At 48.1% G+C, this 19993-nt stretch overlaps 1 protein-coding gene across 2 annotated transcripts in view; it reads right to left on the bottom strand.

Annotated features, from left to right (window-relative positions):
* Positions 1-3646: 3646 nt before the first annotated feature.
* PLPP7 (phospholipid phosphatase 7 (inactive)) overlaps positions 3647-19993 on the bottom strand; it is a 43732-nt gene continuing 27385 nt past the window's right edge. Inside the window, exon 2 of one of the 2 annotated variants that reach the window (XM_084650457.1) lies at positions 3647-5131. In XM_084650457.1, the coding sequence (XP_084506583.1) occupies positions 4767-5131 (365 nt within the window). In that variant the 3' untranslated portion in view covers positions 3647-4766. The remainder of the gene's footprint in view (positions 5132-19993) is intronic. The other variant, XR_014714346.1, reaches the window with a different exon arrangement.

The raw sequence follows: 19993 nt of genomic DNA, 5'->3' as shown, positions 1-19993 counted from the left end.
GGAGTGATTCCTGATTTACACCAGGATGAGGGGCAAATCAGGCCCTGAATTTCTGTGACTGCAGTGCCACACCATCCAATCCCATCTCCCCACTGCCATCCTGGCTTATCACCAGCACAAACAGCAATCATCATAAAAGTAGGTCTGTATTATTTATACCAAAGCTTAGAGCTACAACAAATCCCCTTAGATTGTATCTTATAGGCTGCAGCACTGTGGTCTCCCAGCCACCACCACCCACACGATTCTAAACTACAATCAGAGAACACTGCTTCAAAGCTGTTTCTGTAAGTCTGTGAATTTCATGCCTCCCTCCCTTCTCGCCCCCAGGAGCTAATCAGTAACCCATCCATTCCCTGCCCTGCATGCCCGCTTGTAAGACAGCAGTGATTTATAATGGTGATCCAAGGCACCTGCCTCCCAAGGGGCTGCAGTGGAGTGGCTCTCCTGGAAGAGACCTGCCCCGGTGCCCGCTGAAGCTCATGACAGAGCCATTGGACAAGCAAGCTCAAGGAGCTCCGCTCAGCCCTGGTGCAGAAGTTGAGCAACACTGACCAGGGAACACATGGGTATCCTGCGATCCCGGTCTGTTGCTATAGTGACAGAGGTAGGATCCTCTTGTTCCGCTGAGGCTAGAACTGCACACAGCTCCACTGGTTGTTTTCTAACCGAGCGGCACGATCACATCCTTCGAGAGCTGACTTAGCCTCTGCAAATGGATTTTCTGTGCGTCCCTGAGTTCAGTCGCAGCCCTGTGTTCCCTCGGCCAATGACAGCTCAGCCAGTGGGGGCCCTCTATCCCTGCATGCCTCAGGACAATGAGGAAATAAAGAGCAGAGTAGAACAAATTCACCTTCCTCCCAGTGCTCTGTGCCCTCTGGCCTTGTTGTGTCAGCATGGCGCTATCAAGCTACATTGATTTCTAAACTGATTTAGGACTGGCCTCCTCACAGAGCTGTACCAGCTTCACCAAAGGTGTGATTTCTGAAGTAATTTAATTAAATTGGTGCAAATCCCTGTGCGGACACTTATTTCCATATAAACCAGGTTTATTTCACTTTAGCTTAGGTTGATTGGTGAAGGTCTAAGGGAAACCAAAACAAACCACTATAAACGGGCTGTCACCCCCAGAGCACCCCCTCGTGGCCTGGGATGGCTCTGCATCTCTCACAGAGCTCCTCAAAAACAACACCCAGTCCCTATCATTTTATGACATTGCCCTTCTGGAGGGGGACCCAGTCTAGTTAGTCCATACACATGTTGGCTCTCCAGGCCCCAGCCCTTCCCTCTAATCCAGGGAGCCCACAGCCCTGCTTCCCAAACCATGTGGCACTTCATACCGGCTTCACCCGGCTGGCCCCAGGCACCCATTTCAAAGTTCAGCTAGTTCTCTCCTCCTGAGTCAGGGGTCCTCAGCCCCACTTCCCAGAGTGCCAGACAGCCCCTTGCTCTCTGCCACAGCCAGCCTTGGTCCCCTCAGCCCTCACCGGCAGCTGCTTCCTCAGTCCAGCTGCAGTTTCCCAGGCTTTTGTCCCACCTGGCACGCCCAGCCCATCCTCGCTGGAGTGTCCAGAGCCCGAGGCCTGGCCTGAACTGCCTTCCTGTCACATGACCAAAATCATTTTCCCACCTGGGCAACAGAAGGGGCCAGCCAGGCTGTGCCAGCCACTCACAGGGAAATAAGTGTCCACCCGGAGGCAGCTGGGGCCTCAAATTGTCCCCCTCCTCACTTCACGACCATCCAGAGGGTGCTGGAGAGCAGCCTGGGCACGGAGGTTAGTAAGCAAGTCTGTGCTGCACTCTCGGGGCCTAATAGGCCTCCTGTTTATACCACTGTGAATCTCACTCTGCGGAAGCCGGCAGAGACACTCCAGCATGAAACTGGAGTAAGTGAGAAGAGATTCAGGCCCTAGCAATGGATGCCTGGAGTGCAGCTATAGAAGCATCCAGCCCATTAGCAAAGGGGTGAGAAAATCTGGGGCTTGGGATTAAATGTTCCTAAAAGTGATGAGTTTCCTCATGGAAACCAGGACAGAGGAATCGACTGCTCCCTTCCTGTTCAGACAGCCATTGTCCATCTGACAGGCAGCTACATACACTCACCTTGGGATGCTTCCACCCATGCCTCAATCTTCCCTGAAGGTGGAGGTCAGTTGTCTTGAGAGCAGGGAAACCTGGAAGAAAAAGAGGCGAGAGACACAACAGCTCAATTCTGTGCATGAATCAGCACCCGTGGGTGTTTGCAAAGACCCTTCCAGTCCTAGGAGGCATAGGAAACGCTGGTTCTCCTTCCTCACCCAGCAGCAAAACCAGACATCAGATCAGAGCCTCTCTTCCGAAGTGCGGTAATGTCTCCCACAAAAATCAACAGATGTATTGCCAGTGAGCGCAATGGGAGCTGAAGCCGGCCTTATCTCCCCATCCCCTATACACACCTAACTCACTACTGCTCAAACAACAGACAGACCAACCCTCCAGCCGCTTGGGTGCTCTCCAAGAACACGGGTGCTGCTTTCCTGGAAAAGAAAGGGGATCCGGACTCAGCATTCGCACCTCCCCTTCCGTGTCACACTCACTACAATCACAGGTTTTTCCCAGAAGAGACTTCCTTAGGAACTGCTCACAGGGAAAACTCCATAAGATTCAATCATCTTTAAATGTATCTCTCGCTACGCTCTGCCTGATGTAATTTCAGCATGGGGAGAGCATTCAGTTGATGCCTTTGAAGGCTCTTTGTGGTCTTCCCCAGCTAGAGATGTCTGCCTGGGATAGGTGCTTCATACAAATTATCACACAACAACAACAAATGTTGAACACCAGCAACAGCGTTTAGCTAAAATGCTTTCTCTTTCTCACCGGGCAGTTTCTACACAAATTACAGTACTCTTACCTGGATCCTACGGAATCGGTGGTCTGGTCTCTCCATTTGGTAGGCGGGTCAGAGGGAGTGGGCAGATACTTACATCTTTGGGATCCAGACCCCACATTTTCCCCACAGGTAGTGACGCACAGGAGCGGATGGGAATGCAGCACCATGCGGGCCAGGTTTGGCTGGTTTGTATGACTTAATGAAGGGTGGGGGCCATCAAGGACTCAGAAGTGGGAGAAAGACAGAACTCCAACCCGGAGCAGGGAAGAAGCACCCAACCATGGGAGACCCAACCTCCACCAAATGCCAGGACCCCTTTTCTGAAAGGAAAGGAGACAGTTTTCAAAACCTGGGGCTTCCCCATACGGTCGTTGCATTATGCATCTGAGATGGATCACGTTTATCAAATACAGTCAATTCTGAGATGAACTGGCCAGTTTTCACAATGATAGCTCAGAACAACAATGCTGTGCACTTGTGCTGCACTTGCCATCCCATAATCTCAAGAGAGTTCACAAACATCAGTTAACTCAGCCTCACAACCCAGGAAGGCTAAGATCATTATCCCCATTTTATAGATGGGGAAACTGAGGCATGGAGTAATGAAGTTACTTACCCAGGTCACAAAGGAAGTAAGCCGTGCCCAGGAGTAGAAATGACAACTCTAGGCTCCCAATCTCTTGCTCTGGCTAGTACACCTATGTGCTGGATTGCATTCCACCTGAGACTGGAGCTGCCATGAAAATCACCTCATCACATTTTATTTATTGGCATGAATCTAAAATCATACAGTTAAGAGACAGAAAAGACTCATGGGGTCTCATCTAGTCCAGTCTTTCAAAATTGTCATGAACAGACGCAATCAAATCACCCACCCTTGACCATGAGGAAAGTGTGCATTTTATTAGTCCTTCCAAAAAACAACCCCCCCACACACACACACACATTCTCCCAACCTGAGTAGAATTTTGAATAGCTGATCTAGGGCCTAATTCAGCAAACTACTTAAGAAAAGATTTAGCTTTAAGTATGTGCAGAAATTCATTCCTATTTAGCAAAACATGTAAGCACGTGCTTAAGTCCCATTGGAGTTAAAAAGACTTAAGCACACACTCAAAGTTAAGCACGTGTTTAAGTGCTCTAATCAGGGCCACTGTTCTGTTACCCAAGGGGCAGTGCAGAACTGTTCCCTGCATGGCATTGTTCAGCCTTTATTAAAAGTCACAATTGATGGGTTTCCACCACTTTCCCTTGGGAGATCCCCCCAATATATGATAAGAAAAACATGGCAGAAGTTTTATGATTATTTATTATCTGTGAGGCATCAGCAGTGCGCCTGGCCAGGTACAAGACACAATCGTTGGGCTGGCAGACAGAAAAAGTGCTGTAGTACTTTGCCCCAAAACATTTTGCCTCCAAGAAGCTAATTAACGCATCCCAAAGGGATAACAGGCTTTCTGAGAACACACCTGGGCGTCAGATGTGCACCACCCAAAGAGAACTCATTTTGTGTAGCCCATGAAAGCTCATGCTCTAATAAATTTGTTAGTCTCTAAGGTGCCACAAGCACTCCTGTTCTTTTTGCGGATACAGACTAACACGGCTGCTACTCTGAAACCTGACATTTTGTTATCTGTACTGCTTAGTTTGGTTACTATCCAAATGGGATTTTAAAAAGTGACCAAAATACTGTGATGGCTGGCCCTTGATTGCTGAAGCCTAACCATCTGCAAGAAACATTTTTTTTCAGGCAGGGGAGCAACAGTAAAAAGACTACTACTACTTATGGAAGTTAAAGTTTTTTCCAATAAATATGAAGAATTGTATTTAAAAAAAAAATATGAGAGAGAGAGAAAATCTTAAAGTGTCTGCTAGTTTCCGTCAGGGATTCTTGTGTTCACCAGATTGATATTATCATCTGACACGTGTTGGAAGACATCCACATCAACTCCACCAGCCTGAACTGCAAGTAGCCAAAGACAAAGCCGGAGAGGACATCTGTGATGTGGTGACGTCCAATCATGATGCGGGAAAGCCCCACACAGAAGGCCCAGAGGACCAGCAGGATCCGGAGTGGGATGGCCAAAACCAGGTGATTGAGAAAGAATTTGGACACCATGGCAGCTCGGCTGGCGTGGCCGGCTGGGAAAGCATAGATGTCCATGGTCAGATAGTCCAAGAGGCCTGGGTGGACATCGTATGGGCCTCGTCGCTTGGCCAGCTTCTGCAATCCTGCCACAATCATGACGTCCAGGAGCAAAGCTGCAAAACAAGGGAGAAAGCGGGAAAGGTCATGGAGACAAGCAGACAGGTCACTGTTATGAGATGTTCAGCAAAGGAAAGGGAGGATCTCGGGGCAGCATCTGTGCTGGGGCAATAATTGTCTTTGCACAGAAGACCTGAGTTCAAATCTCAGCCTAGATGAAAATGAGTATGGGTTCCCTCAGCCCTGGTCATCGCCAAAGCATTCTGCAAACATGAATTGACCCTCCCAGTCCCCCGTGAGGTAGGCAAATATTGTGTTATCCCCTTCTCAGAGGAGGGAGGGGCTGCAGCACAGAGAAGACAAGGGACTCACCCCAAGATCACAGAGCGAGTCAGTGGTAGATTAAAACTCCAGAGTTCCTAGCCCTATGCTTAGACAATGGCTCTCTAGCTTTGTCCCCAATTGTGTGCCAATGAAACTATCCCACAGTACAGCACATTCTGCTGTACAGATGGTTGAGGCTGCAAGTCAGGAGGACTGCACTGCTGTAGCAGAACTGGCTGGGGAAAGTTTACGCAATCTCTGCCTTAAAGTAGGCTTAGCTCATGCCAGAGCTATTTAATTCCTTGTTCTCGTAAGCCTTTAAAAAGAACAACACACACTCACAAATACAACAGCCTCTTCCTCCCCACACCCACAGAATTCTAGTGAACTGATGGATTCCGCTAGTGGGAGGACATTAAGGGATAGCGACAGGTTAAAAATTATATCATTGAGAAAATGGCCTCATCTGCGTAACACACACCACCTTGGTGAACTGAAAATGAAATGTGGTCACAATTCTCATTGACTTCTCACTTCTTTCTTTTCGCATTCTCTAGGGCTGGAGCAATGGAAAAAGAGCAATCCACATCACTGCGATTTCTAGTCCGTTTCCACTTTCTGCGTCCCATGTGCAAGGGCTGCAAATTTTACACGTCAGGCTGTTTTGGTTTTTAGAAAACTCGCTATTGGAATGAATGAAGAAAGAAAGAAAGAAAGAAAATATTTGTGACATTTGTGCTGGATTTGGAAAAAGCTGCTTCTTCTGAGGCCTAGCCTGGAGGAAAGAAAGGACAAACTCATGTACACGAGTGTGAGATGGTCCAGAGGATACAGACAGACATTTCCCCTCCCCCCCCGAAAGAGAGAGAGAGAGAGAGAGAGAGAGTGTGTGTGACACACACATACTCCCCTGTATAAATGTTGAAGACAGACAGCTCTTGCTTTCCGAATGCCACACAGGTGGTCATTCCTGGCTCCTCTGCCTTAATTGCTCCTGTCCGGAAGTAATTTCCGGTGGAGCTTATCCTCATCTCACTCATTTCCCTCCCTCAGACAGGTGCTGTTGATTTTATTCTTCAATTTGTTTAATCCCCTCATCTGCCTTTCTGCAGCATTTCTAATTAGGTAGAGTGCTGATTTCAACTCCTTGCTGGGAAGGAGCTGCAGTGACAGCAGATATATACCATAGCAGGCACAGCCTGCTCCATCCGCAGGAATGTCAGAGAGACAGTTGCCTATTTTCTCAGGGACTGACTAAGACTATTCTTATTTGAAGCTGCCAAGATTTTGCCTAGATTGGAGGGGGGGGGAGGAAGGGGGTTTCTGTACACAGGAGATGGCAAACAACAAGGTAAGCAGTTATCCCAGATACTAACAGACCTCAACCATGGGGCCAAAAACAAGGGCCCAATCCTGCAAAGTGTTACTTGGGCGAGTAATCCCACTGACATCAATTGAACTGCTCCCCTGAGTAGGAATGATGAGTACTACAGTCCTAGTAACAAGAACAACAAAACCCTCTTTATCCAAATAGAATAGGGGACAGGAGATTTATTTGGTTAAATGGGGCTTCTCCTTAAGAGAGGTTAGTTAGTCCAGGGACAGCAAAACAGTAATGCACATGGAGGGGATCACAATATACATTCAGATAATTGGGAATAAGAAGGTCTCGACTCTATTGCTGCTTTGTAATATTCTTGTCACAACTAGCTAGCGAATTCTGACCCACGGGTTATACCAGATACCTGCAAAGATGGCATCTTTGCCAGTTGTGTTCTTCCCTGCATAGTGTCTACCATGAATACATGCACCTTGTATACACACTCCTCCCAATATACATTTCAATACAGCTTGAATAGCATCTTCCATGGAAACTGTAGCCCATGCAAAACTAAGCACCACAAGATAATAGACAGTGCAATGGCATAACTTAGAGGTAGCATATAGAGGCTGGAATTTGTTTCTGCAAAGCCCACATGAGGGGTGGTTTGGCTCCAGATCCCGTGTTATCAGAACTATCAAAGGGCACTAGACTGGGATAAAAGATTCAATCTTTGAACAAGCCATTCACTGTTGTTTCGTGTTAAGAAACCAAATGTTGTCAGCAAAGCTAACAGCTGCAGAGGGCCACCCTTCAGCTTGGCTAGTCATTATGGGGAAGTCTTGCTTGGCCCTGACTGTGATCCAAGTGGTCTCATGTTCTTGGACTCTTATTTTGCTTCATGAGCTACTGCTGGCCACCAGCTTGGGAACCCTTATCATGCCTGTTACGGCCCCGATTCAGCAAAGTACTGAAGCACAGACTGAATCAGGGCCTATTATACAATTTCTCAGAGCTGGTCTCTCATATGAACCAAGAAAGTGGTCATCTCTCTCCCTGGGCATAAGCCACAAGATCTGAGGCTCTGGGATAGGGTTGTCTTGTTCTGAAATGGACACTTGTTTTAGCTTCACTGGACTTATGCATGACTTAATGAAGAGGCGAGTTAGACACATTTAAATGATGTTTGTAATGCAGTCCGTGGCCCATAGCTGATAGGTCCTAGCAATGACCTAGGCAGCAGAGGTTGTGAGAGTCGGCCTGGGAGCCAGAGAACCTCAGAGAGCCAATGGGTCTGTCTGTACCTTCTCCAGCAGCCTCAATAATATTCATTACAACCAACCCCTGTCCCTTCTCTATCACAAGATACTACAGCGTGGTGTCCCCTTCCCCTGCACCATGGTCACCACCACTGAGCAGCTTATTCCATGATGCGGCTGCAGCAGCCTCAGCGGTGCCCTGGCTCTGAAGCACCACACAAGGGGTTGAAAGCAATGCTGGGCGGCTCACCCCAGCGCTAGAGCACATACCCAATCAGCGCATTTAAACAACACACCAAAGCAAAGGTTCTAACCTTGCCCTCCCTGGCTCTCTTATCCTCCACCGCTTGCCCTGGGGAAACACTACGCCAGAGGGAATCAGCGCGTGGTGTTATTATAGTTCTGACAGAGTCAGCAAACAGCCCAGCCTTCAGAAATAGATACAAATGGTGCAGTCACTCAGGGAGCACATATTCCAGCCCATATCCCCCTGCAATTCCCCAACCTATGTACTTGGTTGGATCTAGGCTGTGGGCTGGCTGAATTGCCCTCCCCCATCACTGTTTCAATCTTGCAGCCCAGTGCAAGTAGGATTCTCTCTCCAGAGCTGGCCAGCTGCGTTCACAGGAAATGCAAAAATAAAGGGTTAAGATTCTAACAGACTGTCTGAACTGCACCTGCACACTTCTCCAGCACATCCATTTTGCATGAGTACTTGTTGATTTACAAGCTGGCATCCGCATACCCAGTTCACCTGTCCTGTGCACCCAATATGGAGACACAGGTAAAATCTTCAGGCCCAGATACTTGATGACTGTAGAAAATCTGGCCCCTGTGACTCTACCCTATCCAGGATAGGCAGAGGTCTCTGAAGAGAGCCTGAAACTGGCTCTCCAGACTGCACTTGCCCCTGCTCCCTACAGAGGGAGGAGTTTTTCGGGTTTATAGCAAAAATGGCAAAATGTCACCTGAGGCAAAAGTGTGATTGGCTGCAGAGCTGAATTTTTATTGCAACAGCGCCCATCAGCAGAACATCTAGGTGCCACTACATAATGTTAGGAGCACATCAAATATTTCAAGGGAAGGAATCAATTCTCCTTTTCTTCCCTTTAGGTTTAAGCCTTCCCTTGCTCCCCCCCCCTCTTTTTTTTTTTTTGAAAATGGTGTGTGCTCAATTTCTCCTGTGACCCAATGTTTTTTAAAAGTGTGAAAACCTAAGATTTCTTGGGCAAAAATCTCCCAAAGTGCGAAACGAGATGGTTTCACAACTCTACTCAGCACATAAAACCGAGGGCCAAATCTTACCTATCTAGGGAGTTCTAGTATGATAAGTCATGGTGGTATCTAAATTGCTAAAATCTGGCCTCTGATGTTCACCCACTGGATTCTCACTGAAATTAACGGAAGTCACATGGGTAGCTATTAGCTCTGCTAACAGAGACAGGATAAATATATCTACCTTGTTCCTACTGCATTCAGGAACCACTTAAAAGCTGCAGCTCAGTAACAGCAGAGAGGTAACCTCCTGCAGAGACAGGTTAGGGACAAACTTAGAAGTGTTAATATTTCCATTTATGTCTTCAAAAACTATACCTCTAATATCACCATTAAAGGAAGACTGAATAAAAGGATTTCCCTCTTTGTCCTCTCTTATGTTCTGAGGTGTGAACACTGCTGCTGTCCCTTTAAGAAAGGGTTCTGAAGTAGATTCAGGAGTGATGATCTTAAAGGGGCAGCAGCTCTCGCTGACTGACTCCCATAGGTTGGAGCTGGAGAAGCGACTCCAGGGATGCGGCAATGCGCCAGGGAGATGTTTATATGAATAAGTTCTCAAATGATTACTGCTGAACAGCCTGGGTGTAGTACTAAAAAAAGACAAAGTCCCAAAGCCTTTTGCTTCGGCTGCTCCTGCAGATACTCAGATGGAACCACTCAAATGACAAGGACAACTCTTGGCAGTAAGGGCTTTAGGATAAATATCAAACTAAAAATCACAAGCCAGGACCCAATGGTTCAGCTAGTAACCCCCCAGGCATCATTACCACCTGCCAGTCATGGGGGTAGATGTGAAAAGGGGAAGTGAAATGGGTGGAGAGAAACTCACTCAAGCAGGAGAGCTTACAATGAGCTCAGACAACAGCCAGAGAGTAATACCGGGGAGTTCCACAGACAAAACCCTATCCTCAGACCAATCCCTACAGATGTTAGGGCATGGGCATTATGGCTAACCCCTATTTATTACTTGTATTACACTAGAACGCAGAGGCTCCAATCTGAATCAGGGCCGCACTGGGCTAGGCCCTGTGCAAACATAAAGGAAAAGACAACTGCCCCCCTGGAGAGCTCATAGGAGCCACGGCTATGGTAATACACCAGGTCGAAGATGGAGCTCAAACCAAGCACTTTCAAGGCTGTGATTCTCATCTCCTGGAAGTTGTGGCTCCAAGATGGTTCGTAAAGCTGTTTTCTGGAACTCACAGCATTTCAATAGCACCTACTGCTTGTGTGGAAAACATCACAAGTGTAAGCTGCTGTAGAAATTAGTTTCCCTGAACATGTAGCCCTGGGGAATGTGCAAGTTATACCATTCCCAACAAGGATATAAATTGATGGGCCTGGTGTTCTAAAGCCCTGAGGTCAGTGGGAGTGGGAGGCCCTCAGCAACTCTGAAAGTCCAGCCCGCTACTTCTCAATATTCTTTCTAACATGTGAAATGATCAGGTTCACCTGCCACACACATCAATGGAGACAGTGGCCACACATCGCACAATGAACTTAAACAATAACTAATGATATATTGCAGCATTTTGGGGAGGTTATTTTTCAGTCAAAACAACACAAAGGATTCTGGAACATGGGGTCCCAGGAGGATAACATAGTAGAGGAATTTGGGGTCATTGGAATTTAAAAAAGTAGACTCCCTCTCCTAGCTTATCAGAAAACAGCCCTGAGTGAAACCACAGGCTTCCTAGAGAGCCCCCCCTTGGATATAAGATGCCCCTGGGAGCTAGGCAATTTGTATCCTAGAACCAATTACTTAGCATGGCTGCTTCCCAAATTTGCTCTGCCATGCACGGGCTCTGCAACTATTCTGGAGAAGAGAAGAGCAAAGGGTGAGCACAGTGAAAAAACCTTGTGCTATGCAGGAGCTAGGCCTCTGCGGGGCACTTGCCTCTGAACATCTTGTTTATTGGGTTGAAGCGGATCTGATGCCTACAGATCCTGCTAGCTATGTGCAGCGGCGAGCTGACGCGCCAGGAGACCTCTCTCCCAACTGTGCCACTAGGTTGGATAGAGATTGCACAAACACTGCAGTGATAACACCCAGGCACCCATAATGACACCAGAATAGTACCGGTGTATCCCATAATGGCAACCATACCAACACAGTGCTAATGCATCCTGTAATGGCACCATACAGCATGAGACAGCATGGTGCACAGGCAACCCCTAACGACAGCATATCGCATGAGACCATTGCATCAGCGTAACTAGATTTGACTTGGGGTCCGTGTCTCTCATGGGAGGGAAGGCTTGGGCCAGGTGTGGAAATGAAAGAAAAGCAGAACATTTTGCCTGTGGGGAGAAGGAAGAGAAGCACTTTGTGCTGCTCACCCACTGGTGATGCAACGCCGAGCGCCTGGGGAACCCATAATGTCATGATTAAGGCCCAGCTTCAGCTAAGTACTTAAGCACGTGCTCAACATGAAGCCATGCTTCAGCTTATCCCTGTTCAGCAATGCACTTAAGCATGCGTTTAAGTCCCATTGGCTTCAGTGAAAGTGGAATCAGCCTCTTAGATTTTTTTTATAGCCTTGGAGGATTTACAGTGCCTCCCACCTGTTGATCTCAAAGCACTTTATGAACCTTGAGGACTTGGGCCTCTCAGTGCCCCAGGGAGAGTGATAAAGGGGAGCCAGGAGCAGATACCTGAAATCACATCTAAGAAATCCTCTAACAAAGTGGAGCTTTTCAGCCTGGCTCTGCCAGGAAGAGAAGAAAACCTCTAATACTGTCTTTACTTCCTACTCCAGACTGACAGCAAGAGTCCCTGAGCCCCTCTCTCCTGCCCCTCAACACTCCCAGCCAATTCTCTGGCAGCCTTAAAGAAAGCAATCGGAATCCGCACTCCTGTCCTCCTTTCCCCCAACTACTTCTCTTGTCAAGCTGCATTAGAGGCACACACACACACATTGCCCCTGGGGCGGGAGCCATCACTGAGGCTTCTCCCAGCAGGAGCAGGATCCATCTCAGCTGAGAACACCTACTTCCAAGGGTGCCTCTTAGAGTTCAGAACTGGGTGAGGCAGATCCAGACAGCTGTCCCCTGTAGGGTAGCACAGAAATACAGCCAATTTCCCTCTCCCCCATTTAACAACCACAGCACTTCCCTTTGCTTTGAATCCACATTCGGCCTCAGGGCATTTTACCTGCCAGCTTTCCCTGGGAGTCTTGCTATTAAGGCTCCTGCATTACCACCTTCTTCTGAAGTGCTGGGCCTTAGTCATGGCTGAGATAGCTGACTAAGCTAGCTGGATCAGTGCTCTGGCAGGGGTCCTACATAGGTCCTGGTTTCTGCTCCTGCAGCAGCTGAGCAGGTTCCAGTGTGTCACCAGGCCTGCCACTATATGCAGGGACACTGCAGAGTTGCTCTTTAACAGAACATATTTGCTCTAACTAAAGCAGGCGGGGAGAGAAGTAGGAGGGGAAGCCAGCAAGTTGGATGCAATTTGCCATTCCACAATGCCTGAACTCATCACTGAGGATAGGACAAGAGGGGAGGGAGACACGTGGCAAAGGACCTGGGGCTTTTACTGCATTGCCTGAGAAGGATAATGAGAGAGATCTGCAGCATGACGGGTGATGAAGAGGAATGTTCACTCCCAGTTTGAGGCGGTGTGGATGTGGGATGCAGAGAGCACTGGAGGTGGATGTGTGTGAGGTTACCTCCGATCAACAGCCACCATGGGCCAGTCACATTAGCCCACTTGACATTTAAAAATTTCCGCCTCACTGCGCAGACAGGCTGCAAACTTGCCAAGATTTCAGCGAGCAGAGCAGATCCCAGGAGGGGAGGCTAAGCAAGGGTCTCCCTTGCATACCAGGGTAACAAGCCGGGGATGGGGCCACCTCGGAACAGAGTGTCTGAGCAGGGAACGAACATGCAAGCCGCCGGGTCTTCAGAAGCGGTTTCCTCCACCATTGGAACATAATTTGTTTCTGCTTAATTCAGATGCTCCCTAGCATGTCGGGGGGATAATTAAAAAATAATAATCAATATGTCTGGCCTACAGGCAATCCCACCTGGGGCCCACAAACTCTGCTGCTTATATACTGACCCTGGGCAGGTCTACACTAAAAACACTGCATCGGCGCAACTGCATCGATGCAGGTGCGCTGCTCTAGTGTTTAAATGAAGATGCTCCTGGACTGATGGGAGAGAGCTTTCCCATCAGCAGAGTTAATCCGCCTCCCCGACAGACAGACAGTGGTTATAAATTGACAGGAGAGGCGCTGCCATCGACATAGTGCTGTCTCCATGAGGGGTTAGGTTGAGGTAACTGCGTTGCTACGGGGCGTGGATTTTTCAAACCCGAGTGACGTAGTTATAGTGACATAGGTCTGTAGTGTAGACTTGGCCCATCTGGCCATGCAACTCCCCTTAGAGCGGAAGAGGAGGTAACTCATTGCTTGGGATGTGTCCAGGTTACTGAGCCCTGAGACTCGACCGAAAGGATACGTCTACACTGCAGTCACAGGGCGTGATTCCACCTCACGCAGACATACCTGAGCTTGCTCAGGTCCCGGAGCAGAGTAACCAGGGTTCTGAGTGAGTTTCTGGAGCCTGTGTGGCCGTGGCTTCACTGCTACCGGCACCCAAGCTAGCAAAAGTATGTCTACACGCGCTGCAATCACACCCCTTGATTCCAATGTAGACATACCCACAGATACACGGACAATGAGCTTGTCTGCACTGCATGGGTATTCACCTAGTACTCTCTAAACTCCCAGAGTCCTGTCCCTGCATGTACCGGGCTCAGTATAAAGTCAGGGATGGATTTGTAGGATTGTTCCAAAGTCCTGGTCAGGAATCTGTAGGGGATTTCCCCAGGACGTTACAGCCTGGTTCCCCACCAGTCCTGGCTACTTGGGGCTTCACAGATCTTAAGGCTGGCTCTGTATACAGGGAACAGACTGAAGCGAGCGTGCTCTGACCTTTTGCTTACTTTTATGAAGGGGGAAATCCCTGCACCCCAGCCTTTCACCCTCATTCAGGCAGACAGTGAATCCTCATCCTGACGCCAAGAAACGAAGGATCTGTCCACTTTCATAGAATCATAGAATCTCAGGGTTGGAAGGGACCCCAGAAGGTCATCTAGTCCAACCCCCTGCTCAAAGCAGGACCAATTCCCAGTTAAATCATCCCAGCCAGGGCTTTGTCAAGCCTGACCTTAAAAACCTCTAAGGAAGGAGATTCTACCACCTCCCTAGGTAAAGCATTCCAGTGTTTCACCACCCTCTTAGTGAAAAAGTTTTTCCTAATATCCAATCTAAACCTCCCCCACTGCAACTTGAGACCATTACTCCTCGTTCTGTCATCTGCTACCATTGAGAACAGTCTAGAGCCATCCTCTTTGGAACCCCCTTTCAGGTAGTTGAAAGCAGCTATCAAATCCCCCCTCATTCTTCTCTTCTGCAGGCTAAACAATCCCAGCTCCCTCAGCCTCTCCTCATAACTCATGTGTTCCAGTCCCCTAATCATTTTTGTTGCCACTTTATTCAGTGCTGCTTCTTTGACAGCGATAAACCCCCTGTGACAAAGCCAAGGAGCCAACGTATGACTTAGATACAACGTGCAGGGCTCGTAACGAATGGTAACATCGTATTTAAAATCGGAGGGCCTGGTCCCCAACTGTTGTCGCTTCACTAAAGTCAGTGGAGCCATGCCACTCTGGACCAGGTAAAACTCTGACCACCACCAAACCTCATTCAAGAATAACACAATCCAGTTGACTCCTAATGGGCTGAGAGGCAAATGCTGAGGGATAGGAGGGGGAAGGACAGTGTAGACTAATGGGCAGAGCAAGGGATTAGGAATCAGGACCCTGGATTTTTGTGGCACGTCCAGCAAGCCACAATCAGATGTGGCACCGATGCCCCAGAACCTGGGGGCTGGTGTCTCCACTGACATGCATCTTGTATAAGCATTTATGCCTGTGCAAGCCGAGTGCAAAATGCTACCAAATCCACATAGTAGCACTTGCCACTCGCCTTGCACAGGTGTGTAGGACTGCACCAAGAGCAAGCCAATGGAGAATCAGGCCCCAGAAGCTAAACAGCCTGATGTTACAGAACCCAGTATAATAAACCAGGTTTCCCACAGCCAGAGTTTTACATTGAAGGTTCATCAGGCTCCCCCAGCCTGGTTACTAAATGAAATTAATCAAAAGGGGGGCTTTGTGCAGCCAAAGGCTGAGTCCTTCAAAAGAGGACTTTTGTGTTCCCCAGATCTCCAAGAGGGATAAGCCCTGGTACCAGCCAGCCCAGACCCTTCACAACACCTCAGGCCTGATTCTCTTTTCACTCACACCAGTGTAAATGAGGAGTAGCTCCACTGAAGTCAACAGTGTAAACGAGAGCAGAATCAGCCACTTCTGGGTGCTGGGGGAATTACCTAATTCCCTGGGCCCAAGCAAACTTCCCTTATGGACAGGGCCCCTGACAACCATTCAGTATGGCCTTGGACAAGTCAGCTCCCCTCTCTCTGGCGGCTCAGCTTCCCCAGTGATAAAGTGGGGATGATACCAGCTCCTTCCTTCCTAACCGGGTTGAGAACTAACAAACTCATATTGGTACAGCATTTGAACATCCTTGCATTAAACGGTGCCACAAGAAGGTTCACTATTACTATTCTATTATTATCCCCAGAAGTACGGCGTTCTGCAGGAAGAAATGATTTAAAACCAGTGCCTTCCCTGACTCACTACCAGGGAGCTGGAGCACTTACCCTTAAAGAGGATTTGTGAATAGGGGAAAGGGGTGAAGATGGAACGGATACTATAAGGGCCCAATAGGCAGTGTCCTTTGAATCAGAGCTTGCATTCGAACAAAAAGGGGCCCAACACTGGGCAGCAGAACCGAGCCTCTTCAGGCTTAAGAGATTTCTGGATCCAGAAAGAGCATCAGTTTATCGAGCTCAATTTGTTTGGTTTTAACAAAGGGAAGGTTAAGGGATGACTTGATCACAACCTATATGTAACTATATGAGGAAGAGAAATTTGATAACAGAGGGCTCTTCAGTCTAGCAGACAAAGGTATAAGATGATACAAAGGCTGGAAGTTGAAGCTATTGACATTATTTAGACAAGACTAAATTTACACTAGAAAAAAGGTGCATTTTTTTTTAAACAGTGAGTCATTAACCATTGAAACAACTTGCCAAAGGAAGTGTTGGATTCTCTATCACTTAAACTGCCAACATTTCCAAAGATCTGCTTTAGTTCTGACAGAAATTAATTCAGGGACGTCCAATGGTACTTAAGATGTCAGACAAGACGATCACATAGAATCATAGACTTTAAAGTCAGAAGGGACCATTATGATCGTCTAATCTGACCTCCTGCACAACGCAGGCCATGGAGTCTCACCCAGCAACACCTGTAACAAACCGCTAATTTATGTCTGAGCTATGGAAGTCCTCCAATCATGGTTTAAAGACTTCAAGGTGCAGAGAATCCTTCAGCAAGTGACCCGTGCCCAACGCTGCAGAGGAAGGCGAAAAACCCCAAAGCCTCTGCCAATCTGCCCTGGGGTAAAATGCCTTCCCGACCCCAAATATGGCGATCAGCTAAACCCTGAGCATGTGGGCAAGTCTCACCAGCCAGACACCCAGAAAAGAATTCTCTGGAGGAACTCAGATCCCACCCCATCTAACATTCCATCACAGGCTATTTGGCCTATTTACCATGAATAGTTAAAGATCAATTAATTGCCAAAATTATGTTATCCCATCATACCATCTCCTCCATAAACTTATCAAGCTTTGTCTTGAAGCCAGATAGGTCTTTTGCCCCCACTGCTTCCCTTGGAAGGCTCTTTCAGAACTTCACTCCTCTGATGGTTTGGAACCTTCGTCTAATTTCAAGTCTAAACTTCCTGATGACCAGTTTATATCCATTTGTTCTTGTGTCCACATTGGTACTGAGCTTAAATAATGGTTCCTTCTGGCTTTATAATCTGTGATTCTATGAATTTAGGCCCATTTCTGTTAGGTGGATTAGAATCAGAACACCAGATCCCATCCCCCTTCAGCTTTGGGAAAGTTTGGATCTGGATCGGAGCACTGGCCCCAACTTGCCAACTGTGGCAATTTTATTGTGAGTCCCAGGATATTTGATTTTCTCCAGCTGCTGGAGTCAGATGATTATCTGAAAATCTCAGCTCTGATTTTAAAAATGTAAGTTTCTAGCCCTCCTTATTGCAGAGAAAAACTTGAAAATGTGACCTCTAAATGCTCCAAATAAAATGAACCCACATTGTACGGTTTTAAATCTCATGATTTTTAAGCCAATCATGATTTTGGGGGCCTGATTCGTAATTTTTGAACAGATGAGATTGGCAGCACCCAGGCCTCGCTCTCCTGAAAGTGTGTTCTAGCAGCGGAGCCCTTATAATGGGGACAGATACGCTCCTCTTAGCGACAGGCCATGACTCTGCTTCTTTACTTTGGTTGCTTGGCATTTGTGGCTGGGGATGAAACAGAGGTGAATTAATAAATCCCAGCATGGACGGCAAATGTATGGGCCAACGTGGGTCCATTGGGCCTAAGGAGGGGATCCACAGCTGGGATCCATGCTATGGGGAGGGAGAAGAGGATGACGCAGGGCTAGATTTCAGCACCCCCACCCAAATAGACCATCATACCACCGGGAAGTTTTCACCCAGCACACAGCTCAGGGGCATGCAGCCTGCTGTCCATCTGCAGCTGTGCCTCTGCCAGGTCCCTAGTCCCATTTCAACATTCTCCTTACTCCTTCCCTTTGCAAAGCCTGATTACAAATCCTAAACAAGCGCTTTGTGATGAGCTGGCTCCCTGCCCAGAGACTGCATCAGAAATTCTGCTCGCTGTATCAGACTCTGAGGGGGCTGGGGGAAGGGAGGAAAGCCAAGTGGGGTGAACAGCCTTGCTGTTTCCCCTTCCAAAGGGTCAGGGCAAGAGTGGGAAGAGCTCGTTCCCTCGGACCCATCCCCACCCAGAAGGGCTTTGTTATCACCAAGTACTGCTGGATTTGAACTGCATATGGGGCTGAGCCAAAACAAAAGGGTGATAGAGGATGTCGGACAGTATCAGCAAACCAAGTTTCTTGCGGGGAGGTAAAGTCTGTGACGGGAGCCCTGTCTCCTTCTGAAGGAGAGCAGAGAAATTTAAAAGGTCACTGAAATATTCAAGGATCCGTCTTGGGGGAAAAATCCCAGACTCTTGGTGAGAAGCAACTCACGAAACAGAGGAGCCGGCAGACACACATTCGCTGGCCATACTATGCCCGTCTCATTCTCTTAGGCGCAATGGTTCTTGCTGTCACTGGCTAGGTCCACCAACCACACATCCCCAGTATGGCCTTTTATCCTGACAGCACTTAGATATTATTGCAATGGGCACTCTATAAATAGGCCAATCTCTGCCCTCCTAATTTTGGGCATTTAACTGGCCACTTCTATTGTATCAGCCACCCCCTTGTACATGATAATGGCAAGTCTACGAGGGGAGATGATGGAAATGTGACAAGGGGGTCGCAGGGGACAGAAATGTCCCCGTGCATCTTGTTCCAAGTCTCCTGCAATCTCCCTAATATGCCCCTATTTGGAAACTGCCTAGTTACTATGGCAATGGGTGTTAGACAAAGTACACCATCCTTTGATCAACAGGGGATGAAACTAGCCTTTACGTTTCCCATGAAAAAGAACAAGATCAAAAATAATGATTTTTTTTGTGGGTCACTGGGAGCTGAGCTAAGATTTGGGGGAAGCCCAGCAGAGGCTATTTTGGGCACCACCTCAGAACTGAGGGGACCTACCAATGTGGGTTTGTGTTCCCAAGAGGCCAGGTGCTAGCAGCTGCATGGCTAAGTGTGAATAACCTGTGAGAAGGGGGCCAGCCCAGGGACTGCTTTGTATTTAGAATCGTAGCTTTGCAGTGAAAAGGGCAAGCAACGGGGGAAAAATGTGAAAGCTGAAATTAGCATTTGATCTTCATTGGATTGCAAATGTTTAGAGGCCCAGAGCCGCAGGCTTCCTGGGCCCCAGAGGCTAGCCTTGAACAGGATATCTGTACAGGCCTGCCAGGGGCCTTTAGTTCCTCACCAGTTGGTCCTCATAGTCTTTTAAAAGGGGCTTCTCTCTGCTCAGTAAGGCAAGGCAGAGCAGCAGGTGATGGTGCAGGGCAGGCACCTGCTGGAGGAAGATCAAAGAAGCAGGAGCAGGCGGGAGACGAGACTCCCCTTGGGGCAGCTGACAAGAGGACCCAGAGTCTGTCCAAGGTAGAGGGAAGGGGGACACAAAACATTTGCAGAGAGAGCACCGAACTTGGGTGACTGATTCCCATTTTGCCTTTAACCACCCTCGACTGAAATCATAATTCATCTTTAAATCTGTCCCAACTAAGCCTCCGAGGGAGACAGATGCAGTTTAAATAAAGGATCTGGCTGACAGCATCAAAGCCATAAGGTTTTCCTGCCCACAGGTTTGGTCATTAACCGTTCCAGGTCTCATTCTGCTAGTCTCACATTGCACAGGTCCTTACTCCAGGAGTAGGCAAATGGAAGCCAGCTGGACTTCTTAGGCAGGAAAACACAGAACCTAGCACGTGCCCGCTAGGTCCTTATGCTGTGCCCATCATCATCATGGTATCAGAGCACCTTCCTGCGCCCATCACCATGGTATCTGAGCACCCTACTGCACTCATCAACGGGGTATCCCAGCACACCCTGGATCTACAGAGATGGCCAATAAATGCCA

Source organism: Lepidochelys olivacea (assembly GCF_965140295.1).
Source record: "Lepidochelys olivacea isolate rLepOli2 genome assembly, chromosome: 16".
NCBI classification, from domain to species: Eukaryota; Metazoa; Chordata; order Testudines; family Cheloniidae; genus Lepidochelys; species Lepidochelys olivacea.
The sequence above is the reverse complement of the archived record's forward strand: the minus strand, read 5'-3'. Positions and strand labels throughout refer to the sequence as shown.